Source organism: Podarcis gaigeae (assembly GCF_964106915.1).
Source record: "Podarcis gaigeae genome assembly, chromosome: Z".
In the NCBI taxonomy this organism is placed as follows: Eukaryota; Metazoa; Chordata; class Lepidosauria; order Squamata; family Lacertidae; genus Podarcis; species Podarcis gaigeae.
The window spans coordinates 1,008,545-1,033,952 of record NC_139691.1 but is presented as its reverse complement, the minus strand read 5'-3'; the positions used below and the strand labels follow the sequence as shown (position 1 = coordinate 1,033,952).

The 25,408-nt window shown below is 51.4% G+C and overlaps 1 protein-coding gene across 1 annotated transcript in view; it reads right to left on the bottom strand.

Moving 5' to 3' along the window:
* The window catches only part of NR5A1 (nuclear receptor subfamily 5 group A member 1), a 45,300-nt gene extending 22,993 nt beyond the window's left edge, over positions 1 to 22,307 (bottom strand). The window contains exons 1-3 of the mRNA XM_083721815.1: positions 21,721 to 22,307; positions 16,466 to 16,607; positions 8,175 to 8,935 (exon numbers count right to left, since the gene is read on the bottom strand). Coding sequence (XP_083577941.1) covers positions 8,175 to 8,935; positions 16,466 to 16,607; positions 21,721 to 21,825 — 1,008 coding nt within the window. The 5' untranslated portion in view covers positions 21,826 to 22,307. The remainder of the gene's footprint in view (positions 1 to 8,174; positions 8,936 to 16,465; positions 16,608 to 21,720) is intronic.
* Between the last annotated feature and the right edge of the window lie 3,101 nt (positions 22,308 to 25,408).

The window sequence follows — 25,408 nt, the reverse complement described above, 5'->3', positions numbered from 1 at the left end:
CATGGAAGTGAGAGCTGGACCATAAAGAAGGCTGATCGCCGAAGAATGGATGCTTTTGAATTATGGTGCTGGAGGAGACTCTTGAAAGTCCCATGGACTGCAAGAAGATCAAACCTCTCCATTCTGAAGGAAATCAACATAAAAAATAATCAGATTTGCCCCTTAGCACCAACAGCAAATGAAGTTAAGGTCCATCTCAATATTTAAGCTCCATAGAAGGTCTACCCTTTGAGCAGAGCTTTAAAAAGAAAAGAAACAGAAGACACAACATATACATGCAGTTTCTTCTATCTCATTTTCTGAACTACTGCTGTCATTTCCATTTCTTCTTCCCCTTCCTATTTGTCATTTTTCTCATGGACTTCTAAAAAACAGCTTTCAATTTTTCTGCATGCCAGGCCCAGAAGTAACCAACATCCGGTTACTGAATAGTATGCTGCACTAAGGCTCAAACTCCGTTTGAAAGGAAAAGGAGTGTGTACGGTTTTTTAAATTGAATTTGTTATTATATATTATAAACCGCATGATAGTAAGAGAGCTTCTAAACAGCTAACAAAAATATACAGTAGAACATTAAAACAATTGATAAAACACAGTTAAAAGCAGGTATTTAAGAGGATTCAAAAGGTGATTAAAGTCAGCAGTGATTCAAAGGAAGCAAATCGCATGCAGCTTCCACGTGTTCAGATGTTTACAACAGCCTTAATGAAAATGTTTTGAGCCATTGCTGGAAAGAGTTCAGTGAGAGCACCTGCCTGGTGTCAGTTGGCAGGGAGCTCTAAGGGGTGCTGGAAGGCCTAGGGGGGACGGAAAAATTGGGGGGGTGACCAGGGTTTTTTTCTGGGTTTTTCCAAAGCCATTTTTTTCAAGAAAAATTGGGGGAGGAATGTGTGGAATATTCAAACTATATCAAACTATTTTTTAAAAAAATTCTGAGGGAAAATGGCTTTGGGGGGGAAATGGAAAAAACCGGGGGGGGGTTCGATTTTCCTGGGGTTTTTCCAGGCCTTCCCATCTCTAGGTATCAGGGTGGTTATAGGTTATCCCACTTTCGGGACAGTTTGCCCCTGCAAAAGTTTCAGGGAGCAAAACTGGGGCATGCCCCATAACTTCCTCTTGAAATCCTATAATATTTTTATCTATTATTATTATTATTATTATTATTATTATTATTATTATTATTATCATTAAAAAGGTAAAGGGACCCCTGACCATTAGGTCCAGTCGTGACCGACTCTGGGGTTGTGGTGCTCATCTCGCTTTATTGGCCGAGGGAGCCAGCGTACAGCTTCCAGGTCATGTGGCCAGCAGGACTAAGCCGCTTCTGGCGAAACAGAGCAGCGCACGGAAACGCTGTTTACCTTTCCGCCGGAGCGGTACCTATTTATCTACTTGCACTTTGACATGCTTTGGAACTGCTAGGTGGGCAGGAGCAGGGACTGAGAAATGGGAGCTCACCCCGTTGCGGGGATTCGAACCGCCGACCTTTTGATCGGCAAGTCCGAGGCTCTGTGGTTTAACCCACAGTGCCACCCGCGTCCCATATTATTAGCATTATTATTAGCATTAGGATTTATATCCCAACTTCCCCCCCCCAAGGAGCTCAAAGTGGTGTACATGGTTTTTTCCCCTTCCTCATTCAATTCCCACGACAACCTTGTGAGGTGGGTTAGGCTGAGAGAGGCAGTGATTGGACCAGTGTCACACCCAATGAGCTTCATGACAGCCAGGTGAGGATTTGAACCCTGGTCTCTCCCAGGTCTTAGTCTGACACGCTTAATGACTACACTGGTTCTTGCTGCCAGCCTCAGATCTCTCCATCCACACCCTCCTGGCCACTTAAATACAAATCATGAGACCTCAGCCCAGACCAGGCCACAGCACCCATCCTGTCAGGTCCCCACTGCTTGGAGCCACCCTCAAGCCTCCCATCGCCGGGAGAAATCCATCTCTATATAATTTATTAAATTATAGGTTGTCAGTGGAAGAGGACAGAAGAGCCCAAACCCAGGACAACCCCAAGAGCAATCTATTCCACCTCCCAGCCCAGACACTCCATCCCCGCAAATCTTCCTTCAAGCCTTGACACATCTCATCTCAGCTCACTTAAGAGAGGGTATTTATGGGTATCAGCTCTGACCTCTCCCCCCGCCCCCACCTATCCCTCGCCACACACCTCCCTCCATAAACAAGAAACCGCCTCCCCGCCCCCCGCCCAAATCTCCCCTGGCCTGGCCGGTTATTAGTCTTGCCTCCCGAAGGCCAGCGGAGCCTGTAACTCTCCGGCGCCTGACACCCCAGGAACAGCAGCACATCACTCTTGCCCGCAGATTGGCAGGCGAGGCTCTCGTTTGTCAGAGCCGGACTGACAGAATTACTAGCCCTTAAATGAAACGATATATCTGGGAGGTTAAATCTGATTTCAATCTGGCTGCCCTGGGAGAAGGCGGGTGGGGTGGGGGGGCGAGGGGCAGAATATTGCACTGGGAACTGGTGTCAAGAGGCCAATTAGCCCAGTGGCAACACAGCCGGTCCCCTCGGCCTTCTGCACAATTACGTACCAAAAGGGGCTGGGGAGGCTGGAGGGTTCTGACACACTGGCACAGCTTGGGGCCATTGCAGAGTTTCGGGGCTGCTGCAGTCCCTGAAGGAAAGGAGCGGTTTGGGAGGGGTTACAAAGGGCACCCTGGCTTCAAACTCAGGGTCTCGAAGCAGCCAGGGCTGGCCAGGAGGACATTCACAAGAACATCAGAGTCTCCTGGATGAGGCCAATGGCCCACCTTGTCCAGTATCTCACAATGACCCACCAGATGCCCTTTCTGGGAAACCTGATAGAAGGATATGAACCCAAGAGCCAGTGGCGGAGGAAGGGGGCTGTGGTGGGTGCAGCCCACCCGGGTGTCACCACTGAGCGGGTGACAAAATGCCGGGCGGCGCTCACCACGGGCCTGCAGCGCACCCAAGCCACGCGTCTCTCCTGGGAGAGACGTGGTGCTTGGGTGCGTGAAGGCTCTGCTCCGACCAAGGCGGCTGAGTGGGAGGAGGCAGGCAGACTCTGGAAGCCCCGCGGTGTGCCCTGCCCCAGGGTGTGCCGCCCCAGGCGCCCAAGCGGCCTCCTCCGGCGCTGCCAAGAGCGTCTCTCTCCCCTCCTGCAATTTCCAGCAACTGGTATTCGGCACCAGTGTGGGAGGCAGAGCACAGACATCAGGGCTAGGAGCCGTAAGAACGTAGGAAGAGCCTGCTGGATCAGGCCCGTCATCCCAAGGGGAAACCAGGGCTATTTAAAGTGGTGTGAGAGGACTTTAAATCTATAGTGTGGGTCTGGCCACTGGCTGGGAGAACAGCGCACGGCTAGAGAATGGCTTGGTCCCAATCCAGACATCCAGTCTTCTTTGGTCTGGCACTTCTGCAGCACATCTGGCTGCCCAGGCCCTGGCTAAGTTTCTGACTGTAGCACCACTTTGGGAACTGAAGTTCTGGGAGAGAGAGGGCTCCCCTAATGCCTCTTAGCACCCTTAAAAACTACAACTCCCAGAATTCTCGGGGGAAGCCAAGGCTATTTAAAGTGGTGTAAGAGAACTTTAAGAGGGACGTGGGTGGCGCTGTGGGTTAAACCACAGAGCCTAGGACTTGCCGATCAGAAGGACGGCGGTTTGAATCCCCATGACGTCCCAGCTCCTGCCAACCCAGCAGTTTGAAAGCACGTCAAAGTGCAAGGAGATAAATAGGTCACGCTCCGGCGGAAAGGTAAACAGCGTTTCCGTGCACTGCTCTGGTTTGCCAGAAGCGGCTTAGTCCTGCTGGCTGTACGCTGGCTCCCTCGGCCAATAAAGCGAGATGAGTGCCACAACTCCAGAGTCGGCCACGACTGGACCTAATGGTCAGGGGTCCCTTTACCTTTAAGAGGACTTTAAATCTACAGTGTGGGTCTGGCCACTAACTCTGAGCCAGGCTGTAGGGCACCAGGCTGCTCCACCTACTCTCATCAGGGCTGGAGCAAGATTGGAGCAACGGTTCTGCGAGACAAAGTATTAACCACCAAGTTGTCTGTTCTCTCTGGCTCCCCCCCCCCCCCATTAAAGTTGTAAGTTTTAATGTAAATAAATTGCTGTGTTTGAGTGCACTGTATTGAATATGCTGTAAAGGGGCATTTACCTTAGACAAGAGGTTCCACTCCAGCAAAAGCATCAGAGGAGGCTGGTATTTTTCCATTCAGTACCTGATGACTCACCTCTGGAAACATGAGCTGGAAGCTGAAATTTGGGGAGCCATGACTGCAGATGGCTAGGAGCAGCAGCTGTTGCAGAAGTTCTGCATTGATGAACCAGCCCAGGATCTCCCTCCAGGATCAGAGAGAGGGAAGTCCATTGAACTACATAAAGGACGAAGCCCACCTCCTGTTTGCAATGTCTTTCTTTGATATTCTGCAGTGTTTGTCTTAGTGTGGCTAGAATTGAGATAAGTTCTGAAGCTCATTATTGTGGTGGAGAGATTTCATTTCTACACAAACTCCAGATCAGGGACTAATACCTCCCCCTCACCATGTTCAAGCCCCAGTTTCTGGGGAGAGGGGGCTGTGTCTTTGAAGACGGGAACTGTGATGTCTACATCACAGTAAAGCGAGATTAGCAATAGTTGGGGAATGACTTTTGTCCTAGAACAAGATTAGCCTTCCTGTCTATTCCAGAGGATTTGGGACTTGCAGGCCAGCAGCCCATTTCCCAGAGTGGCCAACAGATGCCCCTGGGAAGACCACAAGCCGGACATTTGCAGGATGGGGGGGTGTTAGCAGTTCTCTCCCACTGTTGAGCCCCAGGTAACTAGGATTCACTCTGGAGGTGCAATCATGACTAGCAGCCACTGTTCACCTTACACCCCACGCATTTTCCTAACCCCCCTTTCACTGCTATATTACATTTGCCGTATTTTTCGTGCTATAAGACGCACCCGACCATAAGATGCACCTAGTTTTAGAGGAGGAGAACAAGAAAAAAAATGCTCTCTCCCTCTCTGCTCAGCGTCTCTCCAGCAAAACGGGAGGAGAAACGGAAGGGGCTCCATGTCTCCCCCCGCTTGGCTGAAGGGGCGCTGCGCAGAGAGGGAAAGCTGTGCAGCACCTCTCCAGCGAAGCGAAGCCAGGAGAGCAAGACGGATCGATCCCCCTTGCTGTCCTGGCTTCAGCGAAAGCTGCGCAGCCTGCATTCGCCCTATAAGACACACACACATTTCCCCTTACTTTTTAGGAGGGGGAAAGTGCATCTTATAGAGCATAAAATACGGTATATTCCACCTTGGCCTCCATGGTCCCCCTTGGCTCCCCTCTATTTTATTCTCAAAACTACCCTGTGAGGTACACACTGGTGTTAAGTTCATCATAATTAAAGGACAAACTGCCTAGAGAATTTTGCTCCCAATCTACTGTTAACTTTTTCCTAGTCTGACACTCTAACCATTACACCATGCTGTCCCAAGTTGGTGAGCACTGGTATTGAAAACAGGGGTTGGAGATCACCATCCTCCCTCCCCCTCCCCCCCCCCCCAGTCAGGAGAACCCTCTGAAGCCGTCATGGTTGCAGTTTTGAACAAGGCCTGAAGGAGCTTGCTAAGTGGCCTTGGGCCAGTCACTTTCCCTAAATGACAGGGTTGTTGTGAGAAGAAAGAGGGTAGGAAGAGAATTATGTGTAACAGCTTGAGCTCTTTGGAGGGAAAAGTGGGCTATAAATGTAAAAACAAACAAACAAATAATAAACTATTTCCTTTGCTCACACGGCATGGAATCCAGGCCTCTTCTGTTTCAAATGTTCACATACCTGCTAAATTCTTTTCTATCCCATAAGGCTTATGCAGGCAATTAAGAACACACCATTCCACAGCCTTTAGCTGATTAATAATGTTAACTTTAGGGACGCGGGTGGCGTTGTGGGTTAAACCGCAGAGCCTAGGACTTGCCGATTAGAAGGTTGGTGGTTCGATTCCCCGTGACGGGGTGAGCTCCCGTTGCTCGGTCCCTGTTCCTGCCAACCTAGCAGTTCGAAAGCACCTCCGGGTGCAAGTAGATAAATAGGTACTGCTCCAGCGGGAAGGAAAACGGCGTTTCCGTGCGCTGCTCTGGTTCGCCAGAAGCGGCTTAGTCCTACTGACCACATGACCCGGAAGCTGTACGCCGGCTCCCTCAGCCAATGAAGCGAAATGAGCGCTGCAACCCCAGAGTCGGCCATGACTGGACCTAATGGTCAGGGGTCCCTTTACCTTTACTTTAATGTTAACTTTGTTATATAGTTTTTCTTGTATGGTTTTATGCACAATTGTTGTAATGTGCTCTGAGATTTTATTTATACATCAAAGCAATAGCTCTCCAATGGCAGACCTGTTTCGTACAGAAGATCTTAAACCCAGATCTAAAAAGCGAAGTTGCAATGGGAGAGCAGTTTGTTGCCTGCCTGGAGGAGTGAGGAGAGAGGGCTACAGAGATCCACCGGCCTTGGAGGAAGGCAGGCAATGGGAGCCCAGGGACCCTGGCGGTGCCTCTGGCTCCTTAACAGAGGAATCTTCTGGAGCCCCATTTGCCAGCTGAGCCCTCTTCCTCCCACATTGGCCAGGCCTCAAGTGAGTTATGCCCATCAATTGCCTGGCTAGTGGGGTTTTGAAAACTCTGACACCAGTTTTAGTGGGACACTATAAAGCCACACTGGGGAGAGCTCATTTAGCTGTTTTAAATGTGAAAGCCCCGTCATTGCTAATGAAAGAATCTGCCCTGCACACATGAATTTTCATTCATTTGAAAGCATTTCTCCACCAGCCATTGCTTTGGTCTTATTTATTGTAGCCATTTCCTCAAGGGCTTGAACAGTGCAGAGGTTGCTGATCCACTGAGGAGTCCTGGGTGCAAATCTCACACCACCACAGATTCACACTGAATGACACTTTCAGGGGGGGGGCAGCTCTCTGCCTCTCAGAATGCATTTTTTCCAAGTGGTGAATAAGCCCAATATTTAGGAAAGATATTCTGTGCGCTGCTCTGGTTCGCCTGAAGTGGCTTAGTCCTTCTGGCCACATAACCGGAAGTTGTCTGTGGACAAATGCCGGCTCCCTTGTCCTATAGAGATGGAGCGTGCAACCCCAGAGTTGTCCGCCACTGGACCTAACGGTCAGGGGTCCCTTTACCTTTCAGAAAGGGATTCGAACTCGGATTCCCCGGGCCCAAGTGAGGTCCCGGATCCACTCTCAGCTGAGGGCTGAGCACAGAAGTGGCCCCTCTCCACTCTCACGTGCACACCTGCCCTTCCGTAAGGTTCAGGAGGGAGACAGTCCATGTGGGTCTGTTGTTCCGCCTGGGACCCCAAAATATGGGATGAAGCAGATCCCTTCTGCACAGGCAAAGTGGACTAATGGGAGGCCCTGCCTCAATATCCACACCCCTTTCCAAGCATTGAGGGAGGCAGGCATGCCTGAAATCATACACACACTTACCTGCGTGTAAGCCCTGCTGCACTCCATGGGGCTTACTGTTAAGACACCTCTGGCCAACAAGGCCCCTTTGGACACACCAGCCTCTGTTCGCTCTCAGCAGCCTCCCCATTCTTATTTGCAACCTGTCCAGGGGGTGGCCCTGGCAGCTGCCCCATCAGCCCAGATGGACACCAGTAACCAAGGGGCATAGTGGGCTGGGCAGTCTTTCAGGTTGTCCCTGAGCAACTCTGAGCTGGAGTCCTTGAAAGGGTGGCTGTTGGGCGCAGCGAACAATCAGCTGCCCTTTGCCAAGGCTTCCCAAGTTCCCGTCACCGCTCGGGAAGGCAAGGGGCGGCCTCCACCTCTGCAGAGAGAGAGAACGGGGCACCAGCTGCCCTTTCGCCTGGCAGCCCCTGGGCCAGATGGGCACCTCAAAGAGGGTTCCCAAGGTAAATTACTGAGCGCAGGTGAAGCTGAGGGTGTCCTTACCTGGCAGAAGACTTACCCTGCGTTCGCTGCCGGCGCTCTGCACGTGCTCAAAGCAGGCCTCGCCCCAGCCACAGTTCAACCTTCCTCCTCACCACCCACCACCCCGGGACCAAACAAAGCAACCACGGGAAACATGCCCAAGTCGGGGAGATGTAGGTCGTGGGAAGCCATTTCCTCTCAGGGCTCGTCCCCCCCCCCCCAGCGAAAAGCAACGACCCCGCCCGCCTCCCACTCACCTCCAGCTCCTTGAAGAAGATGCAGCTGCGCGCCCACTCCACGATGGCGAAGAGGGTCTGATCCGCCATCTTACACATGATGCCAAAGGCGCTGAGCTTCTCGTGGCGGGCCTTGCTCTGCTCCTCCTGCAAGCAGGCCAGGATGCGGGCCTTGAGTTGCGCCTCGTCGGGCTCCTGCTGCAGCAGCTTCAGGATCACGTCGGGCAAGTCGCCCCCAGTGGCTGCGGAGCCGCCATTGGGGTAGACCTCCGGGTAGGGGTACGGCGGGGCTGCCTCGTTTGGATGCGTCGCGTATGGGTCCGGGAACTCGGACTTGATGGCCCGGTTGGCGAAGGACTGGTAGTGGTAACCCGAGAGCGGCCCGTGACCCGAGGGCACCGGCATGGCCAGCGCGGGCGTCCCGTAGGAGCTGCGCTCGTAGTCGACGGGCGCCATGGCGGTGGAGCTGCTTATCCCGCTGCCACCGCCACCGCTGCCGGAGCTGCTGGAGCTACTGCTGCTGCTGCCACTGCCGTGCGGGGGCAGCACCTTTGCCACCCCAGACTGGTGGTGGTGGTGGTGGCTCAGGCCGTGCAGCGAGGCCGACAGCCCGCCGTACTCCGCCGCCGCCTGCACCGGGGACACGATGGGCGGCTGGGCGGTCTCCAGTTTGAAGCTGTTGGCGCGGATCAGCGCCTTCTTCTGCTGTTTCATGGCTCGGTCCCGCTTGTACATGGGCCCGAACTTGTTCCGGCCACCCCGCATGCGGTCGGCGCGCACGGCTGGAGGGAGGAGGGAGGGAGGGAGGAGAAGAAGGGGGAAAGGGAGAGAAAGCGGGGAAAAGGCGTCAGACAAAATCCGACCAGGAGGGCCCAGGCTGCGTTCAAACGACTGCACGCGGGGTGGGGGAACGCCACGAATATGGCCCCTGCTCCGCCCCGCTTTGGCGACACTGCAGGTCGCGTGCACACTGTAACTTTGAAACACGTTTGAATTTAAGAAGGGCGTGCTGGCTAGACCTTTAATGCACATCTGAACACTGTGTGGATGCTAGACCCTCTGGGCTTCAGGGGGAAGAGGATGACTGCAGGATGGTCCTGGCGAGGGGGACGGAGAGCGTGGTCCTAGGCGTAAAGACCCCTTTCCCAAGCTAGCTGTTGTTATTTCGCGCCACTTCCCGCGCCACGACCCTCGAGCAGAGCGCAAGAATGTGTCCTGGTTGTGAAACCCGCGCAGGTGCTTCTCTGCTGGCCTCCCCCGGCCTCCATCCCCGACGCCGACACTGTTCCCAAAAGCGCAGCAGCTGCCTTGGAAGCGCGCCCTGGAAGAGAGCACTCTCCTCCCCCGCTTCCAAAAGAAGAAACTCGCCCCATATCCTACCTCCCGCCCTAGTCCCTGAGAAGAGGGGAAGCGGGAGGGAGAAGCCAGGAGAGGCTTCCAGCCGCCAAGAGCGACTCCCACGAACCCGGGAGAAGAGGAGGCCCGGCCATCCCGCGGGGTCCATTGGCAGAGGACGCGGCTTCGCCTCCCACCTTCCTCCGGAGCAAGGAAGGAAGGCAGGCGGCGGCCACTGGCCGCGGAAACGCCTCTGCCAAACTCCTCCTGGGGTAAAGGGCCATGCGAGGCTGGTAAGCCCGCGCTACTATTAAAAGTTGAAACCGACTTGAAAACGACGTGCTCAGGTGTTAGCCTTCCGGAGGTCCTTGTTCCTACTTTGGAGGGGGGACGACCCGCCCCATCTGTGCGCCCCAGCGGTCTGCGCATGAGCTAGAAGCCAGCGGCCCAGCCAGCAGCTGACATTGCGAGGTCCAACCAAAGACCTTGGTGGTCAGAGATGCTTTTCTGGCGCTTCCCATCCTCCAGATGCATCTTGGAAGCAGGGTGCTGGCGCAACAGCCCTCCCCAAGCTCGGGGCGCTGGGGGGTGAGGGGCCTGCGGCTCTCCAGAGGTTGCTGGAGCCTGGGGACCACATCTGGAGAACCGCGGGCTCCTCGTCTCCGCTGGAGCGGAAGAGGCGCGCCAAAACTCAACTCCTCACCTCGGTCTGGTTCCTACTTCAGCCAGAACTTCTTGGTTTATGCTGTGTAATTTATTGGTTTCTGCATTCGAAAATGGTGAGCCGCCTTGGGTTCCTTGGCCAGAAAGGCAGTGCGTTACAAATTAAATCATTCAGAAATTGGGGAAGGGACCTCCCAGCAAAGTCCCACCAATTCCTGCAAGCCGGTCGACGGGAAATGAGAATGGGGAGTTCAGGTGTGGTCGACCCCCCGTGGCCCGTCGCTCATCGGACTGGCAGCCAACATGGCCGTGGGCTCCCCATCTCCGCCACCTTGGGAAGTCCTCGGTGCCGCTAGCAAAGATGTCTGCGCGCACCCCTGCGCAATTACGCGCAATGCCAATGATGTCCTGATTCCTCGTCTCACTCCTGCTCTCGCGCACATCCTTCCTCTTCTCCTATCTGGGGTCGGTTTTTGAGCCCTTTGAGAGCGGCTGGTGTCAGCGCCCCCTCCCTTTCCTCTAGTCCTCCCGAATCAGTACACTTTTATGTTGCCTTTTGGCCTCCATTGTTGAAGGATCTCTTTTTAAGAGGTCCGGGGTGGCATAGTGATTAGTTTACTTGGACCTGGGAGAGACCTGGGTTCAAATCCTCCCACTCGGCCTCGAAGCTCCCTGCGTGTGGCATTAGAGGCCAGTCCACAGAAGCCATCTCCTAGGGGTCGAGGTCCCTTTCCCCACCCCCTAACAAAATATTGGAGGGGCACAGTCCCCACCCCGGTTAATGGGCATTGCTACTCAAGTGATGTGTGTGTCTTGTGATCGATTATGCGGAAAGGGGCTTAGCTCTCCCACAATATTTCATACAAATTTGCTCCCTGGGCCAGTCACTGCTTGTCACTCTAGCCTACCTCACAGGGTTGTCGTTGGGATTAGATTGCGCCACTCTGGACGCCACGTGGAAGCCACATTGAGCTCTTCCGAGGAAAAGGGGATATAAATGCAATTAATGGATGAATGGATAGCATTCTCTTTCGTTCCCTTCTTCGTGCGTCCATTTGCTCCACGCAGAATAACAGAAGAACATAAGAACGTGGGGCGGTTGCCTTTTGCCAAGTCAGAGACTCCTGGTCTATAGAGCTCGGAATTGTCTACAACCGACTGGCAGCATCTCCTCATAGTCTTCTCCCAGCCCTGCTTGCTGGAGATGTCCCTGGGGACTAAGCCTGGGACCTTCTGAACTATAGCCTTTCTCCGCCCCTCGCGGCGACCCCTGGTGGATAAAGCCACGCGAAGCCCACCTGACGCGGGCAAGGCTAAGGCCAGTCGCAAGGCATCACAGGGTATGGGCACTCTGCGTGCACTGCAGATGGGGTTAAATAGGGGAGAACCCTGTACCTCTGCCACCCTAAGCTCCTCGGAGAACGAGGTGGGATATAAATGCAAACAAATATTTTGGACTACAACTTCCATCAGCTGGGAGCTGACGGGAACTGTAGCTCAGAAACCTCCGGGGTGAGGCCCAAGGTTTCATCACAGCTGCTCCGCCAAGGCACAGAACAGAAGAATCTGGCGGACACTGGTGTCCATCTAACCCACCGGTATTGTCTGCTGTGCTGGCAGCAGCTCTCCGGCCAAGGGTCCTTTTAAGGGGGGGCGGGGGTGCCAGGGATTGAACCTGGAGCCTTTGGCATGCAAAGTGGGGGCACTTCACCACCGAGCAGATCTCTCCCCCCCCCCATGGTGCCTGCTGTCAGAGGGGGCTCTGGCCCGCCAGGTTCTGCACAATGGGCGTGCCCAAGGGACTCCAGTGAGGCCCGCATCCCAGTCCACTGCTTGGCTGGACACTCAGCACTGCTCAGGACAGGAGGCTATTTCCTTGCAACGGTAGAAAAAGCTGAGCACCCGCCGGAATAAATGTCCGGACTGCTGGGATTTAAACAAAAAACAAATCTGAATACAGTATTATTTTTATTCCTTCCCCCTGGGATCTTTGGAAAGGGAAGTGTCCGCTAGGGTTATAACTTTTTTACAACCTCATGTTCCTGTAGCTTAGTTAGACGAACTTTTGCCTAAAAACAAAGGAACGAACTGTCGTTTCCAAACCTTTTGAAAAAAGGTCACCCCGAAAGCAATACATCGATTTTGGTAGATGTAACTGTATAATGTATTATGCATGGCATGTATACAGGAAAAATGGAGCTTGCATATTTTGTAATACATGTACAATATTTTATACATGGTCCATCACTTCTTATTGCTGAGAATAAATTGAGGATCTTGTGCGACATTGTAATGATTATGATTATAATCCAACTGGGTTTCTCCAACCACAATTGTATATTGCCACATAAATAAATATTAAAAGTTAAGAAGTTTAGTTGTTTGTCCAGAAATCTTTCCATATAGAGCAATATCAGGATTCTTCTTGAACATTCTCAGCAGTTTTAGGAAGTTCCAGGCAGCTGTAAACGTTATAAACAGTTCCATGAAGTTTTTAAAAGTGCTAATAGTTATGAGTAGTAACTTTACATATACAATGTTTCCAACTTTTCATTTCAGGGCAAGCTTTTTCAATAACTGAGAATAATTAGTCCCTTTTTCAGTGTTTTTAAGCAAAAGCTCATCCCTTTATGATACAGGAAACCGTTATACCCCCAGTGCCCACACAAACACACAGACACCCCTTCTTGGCACTGCCTGCTTTCATCCACATGCCTTGGGATATGCGTAGAGGGTGCTTCTGAGCATGCACAAAGTATCTCCCGCACACGTACACGAAAGCCCTATCTCCACTGGCTTATCACACAGTTCACCCATGAGTATGCCTGAGTCTGTATGTGCAACTGGAGATGGTGAGGAATGCGTAAAAAAACCATTCACGCCTTAACAAAATTTGAAAATTACAATGGGTAGAGGAGGGAAAGGATTAGATTTTAATTATACTCTATATTGCTTAATGTAGGTTATCAATGGATCTATGGAACCCCCTCAAAAAGATATGGGAACTAGATATTTGCGCACAAATTATTCCCAAGGATGGGAATAAAATTTGGGGATCACAGCCCTGAAAAATCTGCTTCCAGATTTCTTTGGGAAAAGTCCTTGAAATTACTGCATAGATGGTATTGCACTCCTTTGCAAATGTCGAAAATGTTTCCTTCTTTATCACCTACTAGTTGGAGGGACTGCAATAAACTTCGTACATATTACCATTTACTGTAATTTGGTGCAAGATTTTTGGAATTTATTCTTTACATGAATGGTAAATATTGCTATTTATAGAAACTATTGTTCGTTGCCCAAACTTAATGTTACTGAATATTTTTGATGATGCAAATGTAAATGTATTGTCCAAAGAATTGGTCTTATATATGACCTTGGCAGCATGAACAAGACAGTTTGAGAATGTAATGCCAACTGTGGCCCAACTGGCTGCCACTTGGGCCTCAGGCCCAGTTCAGTGCTGGTTTTGACCTACAAAGCCTTAAATGGCGCAGGAGCACCACTCCTCAAGGGCCGCTTCTGTCCAGAAGCTCTGAGGCCCTTCTTCATGTGGCCCCTCCGCGAGAGGTCCAGAGGGGGGCCAGATGAGAAGGGGCCTTTTCTGTGATGGCTCCCCACTTGTGGGGTGCTCTCCCCAGGGGGGGGGGGGGCTAGCCTGGTGCCATCTCTACATATCTTTAAGTGCCAGGCAAAAACATTCCTCTTCAGCCAGTGTAAGCCACCCAAAGAGGCTGGGGAAACCAAACCAGATGGGTGAGGTATAATCATCATCTGTGGCCTTTTAAACTGTGGGGGGGGGGGAGATATTGTTTTTTAATTGTTACTAAGGGATGTGCTTTTTGTGATTTTATATTGTAAAGTGCCCTGTGATCCTCGGATGAAGGGCAGTCTAGAAATGTAATTAATTTATTGATTAATATTAATAATAATTGCAACTCAGTGGGAAACAGCCCAAAATCTTACACGGGACACTTTGTACCATACACTCTGGGATACAGCTTTGATGGAGAGAAACGCACATATTTGAGATTTTGACAACGCGTAGAACCTCCGGACACTTTATATGATTTGGCATTCCTTTATGACATAGGCAACAGAACCATCCTGTTCAAGACAACCCTCATCGCAAGCCTGGCAACTATGGAACTAGCCTTCATGATCTGATAAAATTGGTAGCCTTTACTTGGGCTTTCTTGAAAGGGTTCCCCAAGGGTCATCTAGTCCAACCCCTGGAATCACCCTGACCGGTGGCTCTCCAGCCTCCGTGGAAGCAGAGACCACCACCTCCCGCGGGAGACCCTCCCACCGTCGAACAGCTTTGGCCGTCAGAAATGTCTTTCTGGGGCTGAGCCTGAATGAATCTCCTGCCTCGTCTCTTGAAACCGTGAGTTCGGGTCCTGCCCTCCGGAGCAGGAAAAAAACAAGCATGGTCCATTTTCCATGCGACAGTCCTTTAGGTATTTGAAGATGGCTCTCACGTGACCTCTCTGTGTGTTTATTTTTATCCCATTTTTATTATTTGAAACCCCAATTGGTTCCCGGAGACACGTGTCCTTCCAGACCTAGACTACTATGCTGTGGAGCAGCCTCCCCCGGGACCCGCGCCCAGCCTCGCCCCCTCCTTTCCACCCCATGGAGGAATTTGCTTTCGCTTTCTGTCGTTCAAAGCCTGCTCTCCGGGCAGACCTCCGCTCTGCTCTCTAAGGCAGGAAAGTCCCCGAACGTGACAGCAACCCGCAGCAGAAACGGAGCTGGGAAGTCGGGTTTTAAACTGGGAGTACCAGCAAACAGTGTGCATTGAATCGGTACTGCGGCCTTTTAATCGCTAGACTCTAAATGGGAAATATACCAATCTTCAGATCACTCAGTGGAAACGGAACTGGAAAGTCGGGCTTTAAAAGCAACATAAAAATAAATGCGGGGTTTTTTCCAGGACTTCTCCAGCAAAGCCAGCCGAGCACCAGGAACTGGGCCTGGGCAATGAGACGGGGGCGGACGGGACTCCCGTCAGATTTAATTATCGCCCTAATGCTAGCTCTTAAAGAGTCAGCATATGACGCGGGGGGGAGCGCGAAAGGCTCTTTGGACATAAGAGTGTCAGAAGAGGCTGCACAGGCATTTTGCCTCAAGAACATAAGAGGAACCCAAGGGGGGGGGGGGGATCCAGTCCCGCATCCTGTTCTCACAGTGGCCACCTAGATACCCCCATGGGAAACACGCGAGCAGGATCTGAGCACGTCTGAAAGCACTGCTGCCATGGATAGCCTTATAATCCTGCATGAATTCATGCCCCCGCCCTCTTTTAAAGCCTTCCAGGGGCCTCCGCTCAAATGGAACACGGAATTAATAGCAATAAGGATATTGGTGCTTGCAACTGAGCTTGACAGCACAGGCAGAAAAAGCACTCGGCTCCTTTGCATTTTACAGGGTCTCACTTCCAAGAGTCCTTGCAGGGTAAGGTCCCTGCCCCTCTTATAAAGAGCCACACGGGACACATGGAAACCCAGCAGAGGGAGAAGGGGGGATTACTAGGGGAAGGGGTGGGTAGAGGGGAAAGAGGCTAAAGATATAAAGGAAGCAGATCCAGAACATCTCAAAAAGTCTCTTTTAAACCGCCTGGCACTGTTCTTTGGGTGGACGCTGTGCCTGCAGGCGCGCTCTTTTCAAAAACGCGCCTCCTGGCCAGGGAAGGTGTTGCATTCTCACGACCTAGGCACGAAATGCATGTATACCTATATGTTTTGCTTCCTCGCCCCCTCAGAGGTAGAAAAGCAAAGGGGGTTAAGAGGGGGAACGAGGAAGAAAATTGGCCGGTAGGGGTCAAGTCGGCAGTCATAGAATCATAGAATGATAGAGTTGGAAGAGACCACAAGGGCCATCGAGTCCAACCCCCTGCCAAGCAGGAAACACCATCAGAGCACTCCTGACATATGGTTGTCAAGCCTCTGCTTGAAGACCTCCAAAGAAGGAGACTCCACCACACTCCTTGGCAGCAAATCCCACTGTCGAACAGCTCTTACTGTCAGGAAGTTCTTCCTAATGCTTAGGTGGAATCTTCTTTCCCCCTCCTTCCACCCCCTCCCGCCCACGTCAAGTCCCACGTCCCCAGGTCCTGTTTTGGCTGGAGCAAAAGCCCTCCTGGCCGCGGTTAGCTCAGAGGCAGCAGCATCCAGGACATAGGCTGGATGTCAGGATCCCTCCCCGCCCGCTTGGCAGAAGGCGCTTTCGCGTCGGCACCTACCTTCCCTGTTGCAAAGACTCGCCCCCCGCCCGCCCGCCCACCCGCCCAAGACTCTGCCCACGGGAGTCACCTTCGAGTTTCATGCCCACCACGAGGCACTTCTGGAAGCGGCAATAGGGGCACCTCTTGCGCTGCGTCTTGTCGATCTTGCAGTTCTGATTCTCCGTACACGTGTAGTGCTTGCTGTTCTGCACCGTTCTCTTGAAGAAGCCCTGAGGACAAGATGTGCGGGGGGGGGGGGGAGTGTGAGAAGTTCAAGGAGTCTGGAAGCGCGAAGAATTCCCCACGAACGGGGGGGGGGTCACAGGTGGGTCCCACACCCCTCGCCTTGCAAGTCCCGCCCTGCCCAAAGCAGCTGTCACTTGGGAGGAGGATTCAAACATGCGCTCTGAGTATGCCCAGTGGAACTCTCGCTTTAGTGAATATGCCAGACCTTCCAGAGCACAGCCTAGGATTCTGAGGAACTCACAGGGAACCCCGACACAGATTAAGCCGGGGTGCAGGCGGGAGAAGACTATATATCACCTGAGAGACCCTTCTTCTTGTCAGCCGATTAACATTCTGTGTCCTTTTAAAGGTGTTTCTGGGAGGGGAGTTGTTTGTTGGTTAGTTTATGTTTTATTATGTATTTGTGCCCTCATTTTGTATTTTTTTCTGTTGTGAACCGCCCTGGGATCTTTGGATGAAGAGCACTATACAAATTTAATAAATAATGCTGCTTCTTCTGGGTTTAGATAGCTAGCTCTGCTCCTTGTCTCAAAACCCAGTTCCCTCTGGCGCTCTTTGGGGGGGAAGGGGGCAACTGGGAAAGCGGCAGGGTGCAATCGGGAGACCTGAATGCGTGTGAGAGTGTATCCCACGACACGTGTACCAAAGCATTGTGATCATCAACTCTGCTCTGGGAAGGGCGACTGAAACCATTTTTGCATCCCTTATCTGAAGGACTGTTCAAGGAACAGCGACCTGGCCCCATCCGTGGGCCAGTCAGGGAGCAATTGCTCCAACACTTGCTTTCCTCTGCCTTCCTCGTTGTTTATTTCTTTTGTGCCATGTCTCTCTGATGGTGAGTCTGTGGGCATAGACTGTTTTTGTCTTTACTTTATACTTTGGGGCCCTTTGTAAGATGATAGTGATACTATTAATAATCATAAATCCATTTAATTTCCCTCTGATTTCACACTTAACGTCCTCTCTGTCTTTCAATGGTTTTGTGTGTTGCCTTTCCAAAGTTAAAACCATATTCAAGGCAGCTTACAACATGTAAAAACAAAAACACAATTACAAACATTACAAAAGTAGTCGTAAACAATAAACAACAATCTCTAAACAATACCACAACCCAAGAGTCATGTCCCCATATGCTCCTGATGAAGAAGATTATACCATGTTAATTTTTTGGGTCTTAGCAGTTCAGGAACATGGAAATCTGCCTCATACCTAGGCAGAACTTTGGTTCAGCTGGCTCAACGCCGCCTGTATGGACTGGCAGCAGAGCTCACGGGGTTTTGGCAGGGGACATTCCCAGCCCTACTGGGGATCGAGCGTGTGGCTTTTAAAATAAAATAATAGTTTTCATGTTTGGATGTTTGCTTATTATAAAGTACCTGTTCTAAATTATCACGGTTTGGAACTACATGCAGAAAACCACACATCGCGCCAGGAGTGAAAGTAAATATAATATATAATATAATATAATATAATATAATATAATATAATATAATATAATATAATATAATAAATCACACATGAGGCAGCTCGGAAATGGAAGAGGAAGACTTTTGAGCAAAGCAGGAACGGAGCAACGGTGAGAGGAGGGGCGATATGCGGAGCAACCGGGGAGAGTTTCAGGGCTGAGCAGGGACAATAACCGCGGCACCCCGGACTGAAGCACTTGATAGCAAAGGGTACGACTCCCATCACCCCTAACCAGTCCGGTGGCCATGCTGGCTGGAGCAGAGGAGAACTGGGAGGCCAGGGACTCCTTGGGGACCACAGCTCCAATAATAATTAGCGTCTAATCAAGCTGTCCCATTCTGGCCCCCACCATCGCCACCACCCTCACTCCTATCAAGGAGGGGCGACAAGAACCCATAACTCTGAGGTCCAGCTCTGAGGGCCTTCTGGCGGTTCCCTCACTGCGAGAAGCAAAGACAGAGGGCCTTCTCGGTGGTGGCGCCCGCCCTGTGGAACGCCCTCCCATCAGGAGATGAGTAATTATATAACATTTAGGAAACATCTGAAGGCAGCCCTGTATAGGGAAGCTCTATAAGGTGTAATGTTTTACTGTGTCTTACTATGTTTTTATATATACTGGAAGCCACTCGCAGAGCGGCTAGGGCAACCCAATTAAATGGGCTGTGTAAAAATATTTTTTTATTATTATTATTATTCCATCACCACCTCCACATAAGGAGGAGAATCACATTATATTGCGATTATATAAAATAAAGCACATTTCAGCAAGTCATTTTGTCTTGTGAACTTCTGCAAGCCGCCGGTGACGTCACAACCTCAGGCAATTAAATAAAAAGATCTTCGACTCAGAATAAGGTGGGCGGCCCAGCTCCAGGGATGAATCCCTAGAAGAGGCGGCCTCACCCTGGGGAAAGGGAGCCTCAAGAGCGCGCCTCTTCTGAGAAGGCAAAACGCGCACGGTTCCTCGCTTGGCTCCACCGCCCCGGCCCCCTCGCTTCAGCCCCGGCACCTGTCTGCAGATACCCCAGGCCCTGTCATATTCTGCCTCCTGGAATCTAACCTTCAGCCAGGATGTTAAACTGCAAGAACCACGCGGGGGGGGGGGAGCGGGGGAGGCAGTGCCGGCTTACCACACAATTGTTAATTCTGAATTTCAGATTGCTGTAAGCCGCATTGGGACCTACTGGTGAAGAGCGAGCAATACATTTAATAATCCTAATTATAATTCTGGAGTGTAAGTGAAGGAATACACTTTTCCCAGCCAGAGACTGAGACAGGGGGGCAGATGTTTCTTAAGACTAGAGTCTCTCTCAGGACCTAACTGGCAACCCCACCCCCCACCCCCACATGGCGCTTAGGGCATTATCAGTCCCCCAGGGAAAGCGCATCTCCCTTTCGCTGGTGGTGAGGGTGGGGGCGATCGCATAGTTCAAGCTGGAGCTGCCGATTCTCCCCCCCACAGACACACATGATGGTGGGGGGGACCTCCAGAAGCTTGAAGACCTTGGCCTTCCTTTGTGGGGGCCTCTCGACAAATGTGACAGACATACGCAGAGACACATCCTGGTAAACTGAGGCTCCCGTCTCTGGGCCTCTCCCTCCCCCACCTTCCTCGGTCCCACCATTAAGGTAGGAATCTCAAAAACACCGTCTCAAAACAAGCAAGCAAGCAAGCTAAAACACCGTTAGAGACAGCAAGGGAGGACGGGGAACTGGACATAAACTAAACCGAACTGAACGAAGAAAAACAGAAGAACGTCAGGCAAATAAATAAATCCACAAAGCAGAAAAATGACCAAGAACAGACATTTAAAGAGATGGCGTTGCTGGGTGTTATCATCCGGCAGCGGAGTGGAGGGCAATATTCAATATTCGCCTCACCCCCCCCACCCCAATTTCTCCTTAACCCTTCCCGCACCCGCCGCTTACAAAACGGCCCTTCCCAGTAGGGGCCCCGCCGAGCACTGTCCTCTGGCGGCCTCCGGAGACCCCTCTCAGTTCCTGGAGAGAAGGACGGAGCGGGCCACCCGGGTCTGGTCCTGAGCACCGCCAGGCCTTCTGCACAGAGGGGCAGAGAGCAGCGCTCAGGGTCTCCATTCGGTTCCCCCCGCTCGGCTCCAGGGAAAGAGGCGCGCAGGGTCCTCGCGCGTCTTTCGCGCAGCCATATATTTCCCCGCGCCTAAAAATCTACAATTTCTTGGAACATAATTGCCCCGTCACATCCACACCCTGAGGTGCCCATGCTGCTCACCGGAAAGTGTCCTCAGATCCCCAAACGCGCCCCTAGGTTCACTTAAGACTTGCGGTTCCCCCAAAGATGAATCTTCTTCTTTGAATCACCTTTTGGGAACTCCAGACCGGGATGCATTTTCCCGGACACATTTCCTGATCGAGTCGCCCGCAAACCAGTCGATTTCGTTTATTCCGGAAGCATTTTATTCATTCTCAGAAAAGATTTCCAAAGAATTCCTACCGCGCATTTTTCGAAAAGAGTTTTAGGGACGAAAAGGCCGCGCAGGGGAAGCATTTACCCCCCCCCGCCCCCCTCCCCGGAACAGACTTAGGAAACCTATCGCTCCTGAACGGGAATGGCATTAAATCGGCGTTACATGCGATTTTTGGCTCCGGATCACGGACTCCTTAAAACTCGCCCTCCGTAAAATCGGGGTTCGAGGAGAAGTGATAAACATTCTCGTCCTCTAAAATATCACAAACGATCGAAAACAAAAACCCCAAAGGAACTGAGGCCGTATTGTGGGTTCCACAGGGCGAGCGTTGTGGGGCTGCGCTACAGAGATGAGCCCCGGAAAATTAAGACGAGTGAAGCTTCTATAGGTCGAAATATGTACCGGGATTTTCAACAGAATATGTTAAGGTTCTGGGATTAATTAAATACTGTTCGGAAGCTCTGGGTAATCCAGAGGTCCACGAGGATGGCTTGTTGCTTAAGAAAAATACGTTTAACAATAATTTTGGAGCTATTTTAATCAATATAATTATTTGCGTTTATGTTGCTCATATTAGTAGCATGGCTTAATTTTAATGATTAACTTTAATAATAATGAAGCAGTTACCGCTATTTCATATAACAATGAAGCAGTGATAGCGATAATAATTCAAATTTTGTTTGCGTCCTAATTATTTTCTTTTCAATCCTGTTCTCGCCGTTTTGCCCTGCAAATATTTGTAAACCCCGTCGCTCGCCGAGAGACGAACCTCTTTTAAATACGCGCGTCCAGCGTCATGTATTAAAATACGCCACCATAATTTTCTGAACCGACGGTTTTGCTCCGGGGTGTTTTAGGGCGCTGCAGTTAAAACGCCCCGGGCGATATTCCATTTTCAATGCGGCATTTATTATGATAATCCCACCCGGGGGTCATTATTCAGTCGACGGGTGGAGTGGAGTTCATTGGGGAAGGGGGAGCCCGCAATTTTTTTTAAGAAGGGCATCCGACCCCCACAAGCCCACCCTGCTGCCCTGAAACATTTTGGGGGGTCCAAATTTGGGGATCCCTGATCTCAACGCTCTCCCCTCTCTCCTTCCTAAGAAGATGACCACTAAGCCCCTTTCCCCGCTGCGGGAGGCAGTCCCGAGACGGTCGCTGTCCCGCGACGGCCGGCCCTTACCTTGCAACTCTCGCAGGTGAGCAGCCCGTAGTGATAGCCGGATACCTTGTCCCCGCAGACTGGGCACAGCTCGTCCAGATCATCGTCGTAGGAGTAATCCATCATCTCTGGGAAAGTAGGAGAGCCGGGCAGCGTCTGAGCCTTAACTGGCGGTGATGGCGGCGGCGGGTCCGGGACCTAAGGGAAGACTGGCAGCGGGACCGACGACCGACCGATGGGCAAGGGAGGGCAGCCGCCTATATAGCTGGGCGAGGAAGCTGTGTTTGCCCAGTGTCCTCCGCCGCCTCTCGAGGCTTGGGGGGGTGTGGAGGTGGGATGGGGGTGGGCGGGAGTAAGAAGCGCCCAGCCGAGGAAGGAGGGCGCTGGGGAGTGGAGAGTTAGGGCTCCACTATACCCGCGGGGTGGGGCGTCGGGAGTCAGAACCCCCACCCACCCAGTGGGGGCAGGGCTTCCCCCCACCGCGGCCTTTGAGCAGAGCTCCGCTTGCCCCGCCTCCCCGCCCAGCCCGAAGACGAAACGTCCCGTCCTCATCAGCCCAGCTCGGGACTGCCTTCCATGGACTTGTGGCCCCGACGGGGCGCACCGGTTACTCAGGAGCGGCAGAGGCAAAAGGGCTACACTGGCTCCCGGGACGTTTCCAAGCACAATTCAGTGTCGGTGCTGACCTTTAAAGCCCTAAACGGCCTCGGTCCAATATACCTGAAGGAGCGTCTCCACCCCCATTGTTCTGCCCGGACACCTGGGTCCATCTCCAAGGGCCTTCTGGCGGTTCCCTCACTGCCAGAAGCCAAGTTACAAGGAACCAGGCAGAGGGCCTTCTCGGTAGTGGCTCCCGCCCTGTGGAACGCCCTCCCACCAGATGTCAAGGAAATAAACAACTACCAGACTTTTAGAAGACATCTGAAGGCAGCCCTGTTTAGGGAAGCTTTGAATGTTTAATAGACTATTGTATTTTAATATTGTGTTGGAAGCCGCCCAGAGTGGCTGGGGAAACCCAGCCAGATGGGCGGGTATAAATATTGCTGTTGTTGTTGTTGTTGTTGTTGTTGTTGTTGTTGTTGTTGTTGTTGTTGTTGTCGTCGTCGGTGTTGTTGCTGTTGCTACTATTACTATTACTATTACTATTACTATTATTACTACTACTACTACTACTACTACTACTATTACAAAAAGGGAAGAAAGGACTGAGAAGGACAAAGCGCGTGCGGAAGGGCCCTTGGGGGCTGGTTTCCCCCCACCCACCCCACGCGGGAGAGTAGTTGCCACGGGACACCCCAATCCCTCCTTCCCTAGCAAAGCTCTCCCCCACCCAAGCAGCCCCTGCACATCTAGGGCCCCGGTGCTGTCCTGGTTCCCCGCCACCCACCCACTCCAGACTGAAGCGACCGAAACTCTGTGCTCCATGGGGCGGGGGGGGGGCATGGGGGTATTCAGCGGCCTTCTCCTCTTGGGGAGTCTCCCTCCGGGTTTGTTTTCCCTCACCCTGGATGGTTGGGTGGGTGCACGCGCGTGTGACGTCTACCGGGCCTCCCCAGCGGCGCGCTTCGCTCCTCACGGTCAGCGCGGGGAGCTGGCCAGCAGCCCAAAGCGCGCAGACTGAGGCGCCGCGGAGATTCAGCCGGGCCGGTTCGCCTCGGCCAGGAGACTTCCTGGATTTCAGGGGAGTCCGGGACCGAGCAAAAGAGTGGGGGGGGAGAGGAGGGAAAATTAAACCCCCCCCCCTTCAAAAAGTGTAATTCATCCTTTCGGGGGGACTTGATAAAATGTTTCGGATTTTTTTCAGGGGAAAAACCAAACAAGACTCGTTAGCATCTTTTCTTTGCCTGTGTCGAAAGAGAACGCGCGTCAGCCGGAGAACTTGGTGCCTCTACCGCCGGTGGAAATAAAACCGGGGCGGCGGTTTTTGTTTGTTTTCCCCGCGCCCAGCCTCATGGGCCGTTTTTATTTTCTTATTAGAGATTTGGGTAATTCGGAAGGCGGGGAGAAATATCAATGTTACTGTTATACCATAACATTATATACTTAAATATACTATATTACAATTCATAGCATGCTTGTAATACATTATCAATTATAATAGTAACATAAATTATAATGTATGGTAATTATGTAATAATATATTGAGGGCAGAAAACATATAAATATTATAGTTGTTATGCAATATTGTGTTATATAATTTATAACACACTTTGCAAGATATCATAGTAATGTTAATACGAAAAAATATCATAACATATTTATATATTACTATTATTATTATATATTCAGGGGGTACATTAAAATTATTGTTGTTATACTATGTTTGTATACTATACATTTTATATAATATTATAATTTATACTTTGTAACATATTATAAACGGTAATTATGATAAAATATTGTAATGGATTAATTTTATTATGGTGTAATAATAATATGGTAAGCCACCAGCGCGTTATGCTCTCGGGCAGCAGCCGCAGCACACGCGCATCGCTAATAGATGCATTAAACATGATCATCATAACATAAAGAAGCGCAGGAAGAGGGAGGGTCGGCGCGGCAGGGCGGAGGAACGTGCCAAACAAACGTCCCATAGCGAGCCTGGAAAAGGATTCCGAACCACCTTCAAACGAGGGGATGAGCAATTTAAAATCACGTGTTCCTAGTATTTTGTCTTTTTTTAACGCGGTGATGGGGAAATCCATGCAAGAAAAGAGAGTGGCCAGCGCAGCCCCTCTTTCTGCAGCGGTTCTCCCTTTTGCACAAGAGTATTTCCCCCCAACCAGGTCTCCTCTGGGTGCTGCTGATGCGCTACGGGGCGCAGAGGAGAAGGACCAACGCGGTTCAGTGGCGGAGCGTCGGCCTGGCGCTCAGGACGTCCTCGAGTTCATCCCGCTCAGCATATCCAAGCAGGGCTGAGAAAGACTCTCCTTGTCTTGGAGAGCCTCTGAGCATGCGGACCCAGGTGTTTGGTTCGGGTTCTGCAGGCCTCCCGCATCCCCGGGAGCATCTACCGACAGACTGAAGCGCTCCCGTCTGGCTGCGCTCTCCCTCGGCGTGCGCGCCGCTCTCCGGCAGGGCCAGCTGCGCGTGAAACTCGCAACGTCCCTGGCCACTGACCGTGCTTCCCTACGGGAGTCGGAGTCCCACCAGGCCGAAAGGGCCAAGAGATCCTCGTCAGAGGCCGGGAAGGAACCCCTGAAGGCGCTCGGTGCAGCCTCCCCGCAACCCCCGCTCACACGCACACAAACACGCGCACAGGGCTGGGGCCCCGTAGAGAACTCTGAGAGGCGCAGTTTTATTCAAATTAGTTTTTGTTATATCTTATGCATTCCTAATCATAGTTTACTTTTATTTTATAATTTGAAGAAGGCAATCAGTTTTCAACTAGTACATACATTGGAATTCTTTTTTATGTACAAATGAAACAGATAGACCGTAGAGTTGCTAGGTAGTTCTGTTACACACACACACACACGAAGAAGTGAAAATGCACTTCATTTTAAAATTTAACACCAACAGCTTAATCTTATACAGTGGTACCTTGGGTTAAAGACGCTTCAGATTACAGACTCCACTAACCCAGAAATAGTACCTCGGATTAAGAACTTTGCTTCAGGATGAGAACAGAAATCGTGGCAGCAGGAGGCCCCATTAGCTAAAGTGGTGCTTCAGGTTAAGAACAGTTTCAGGTTAAGAAGGGACCTCC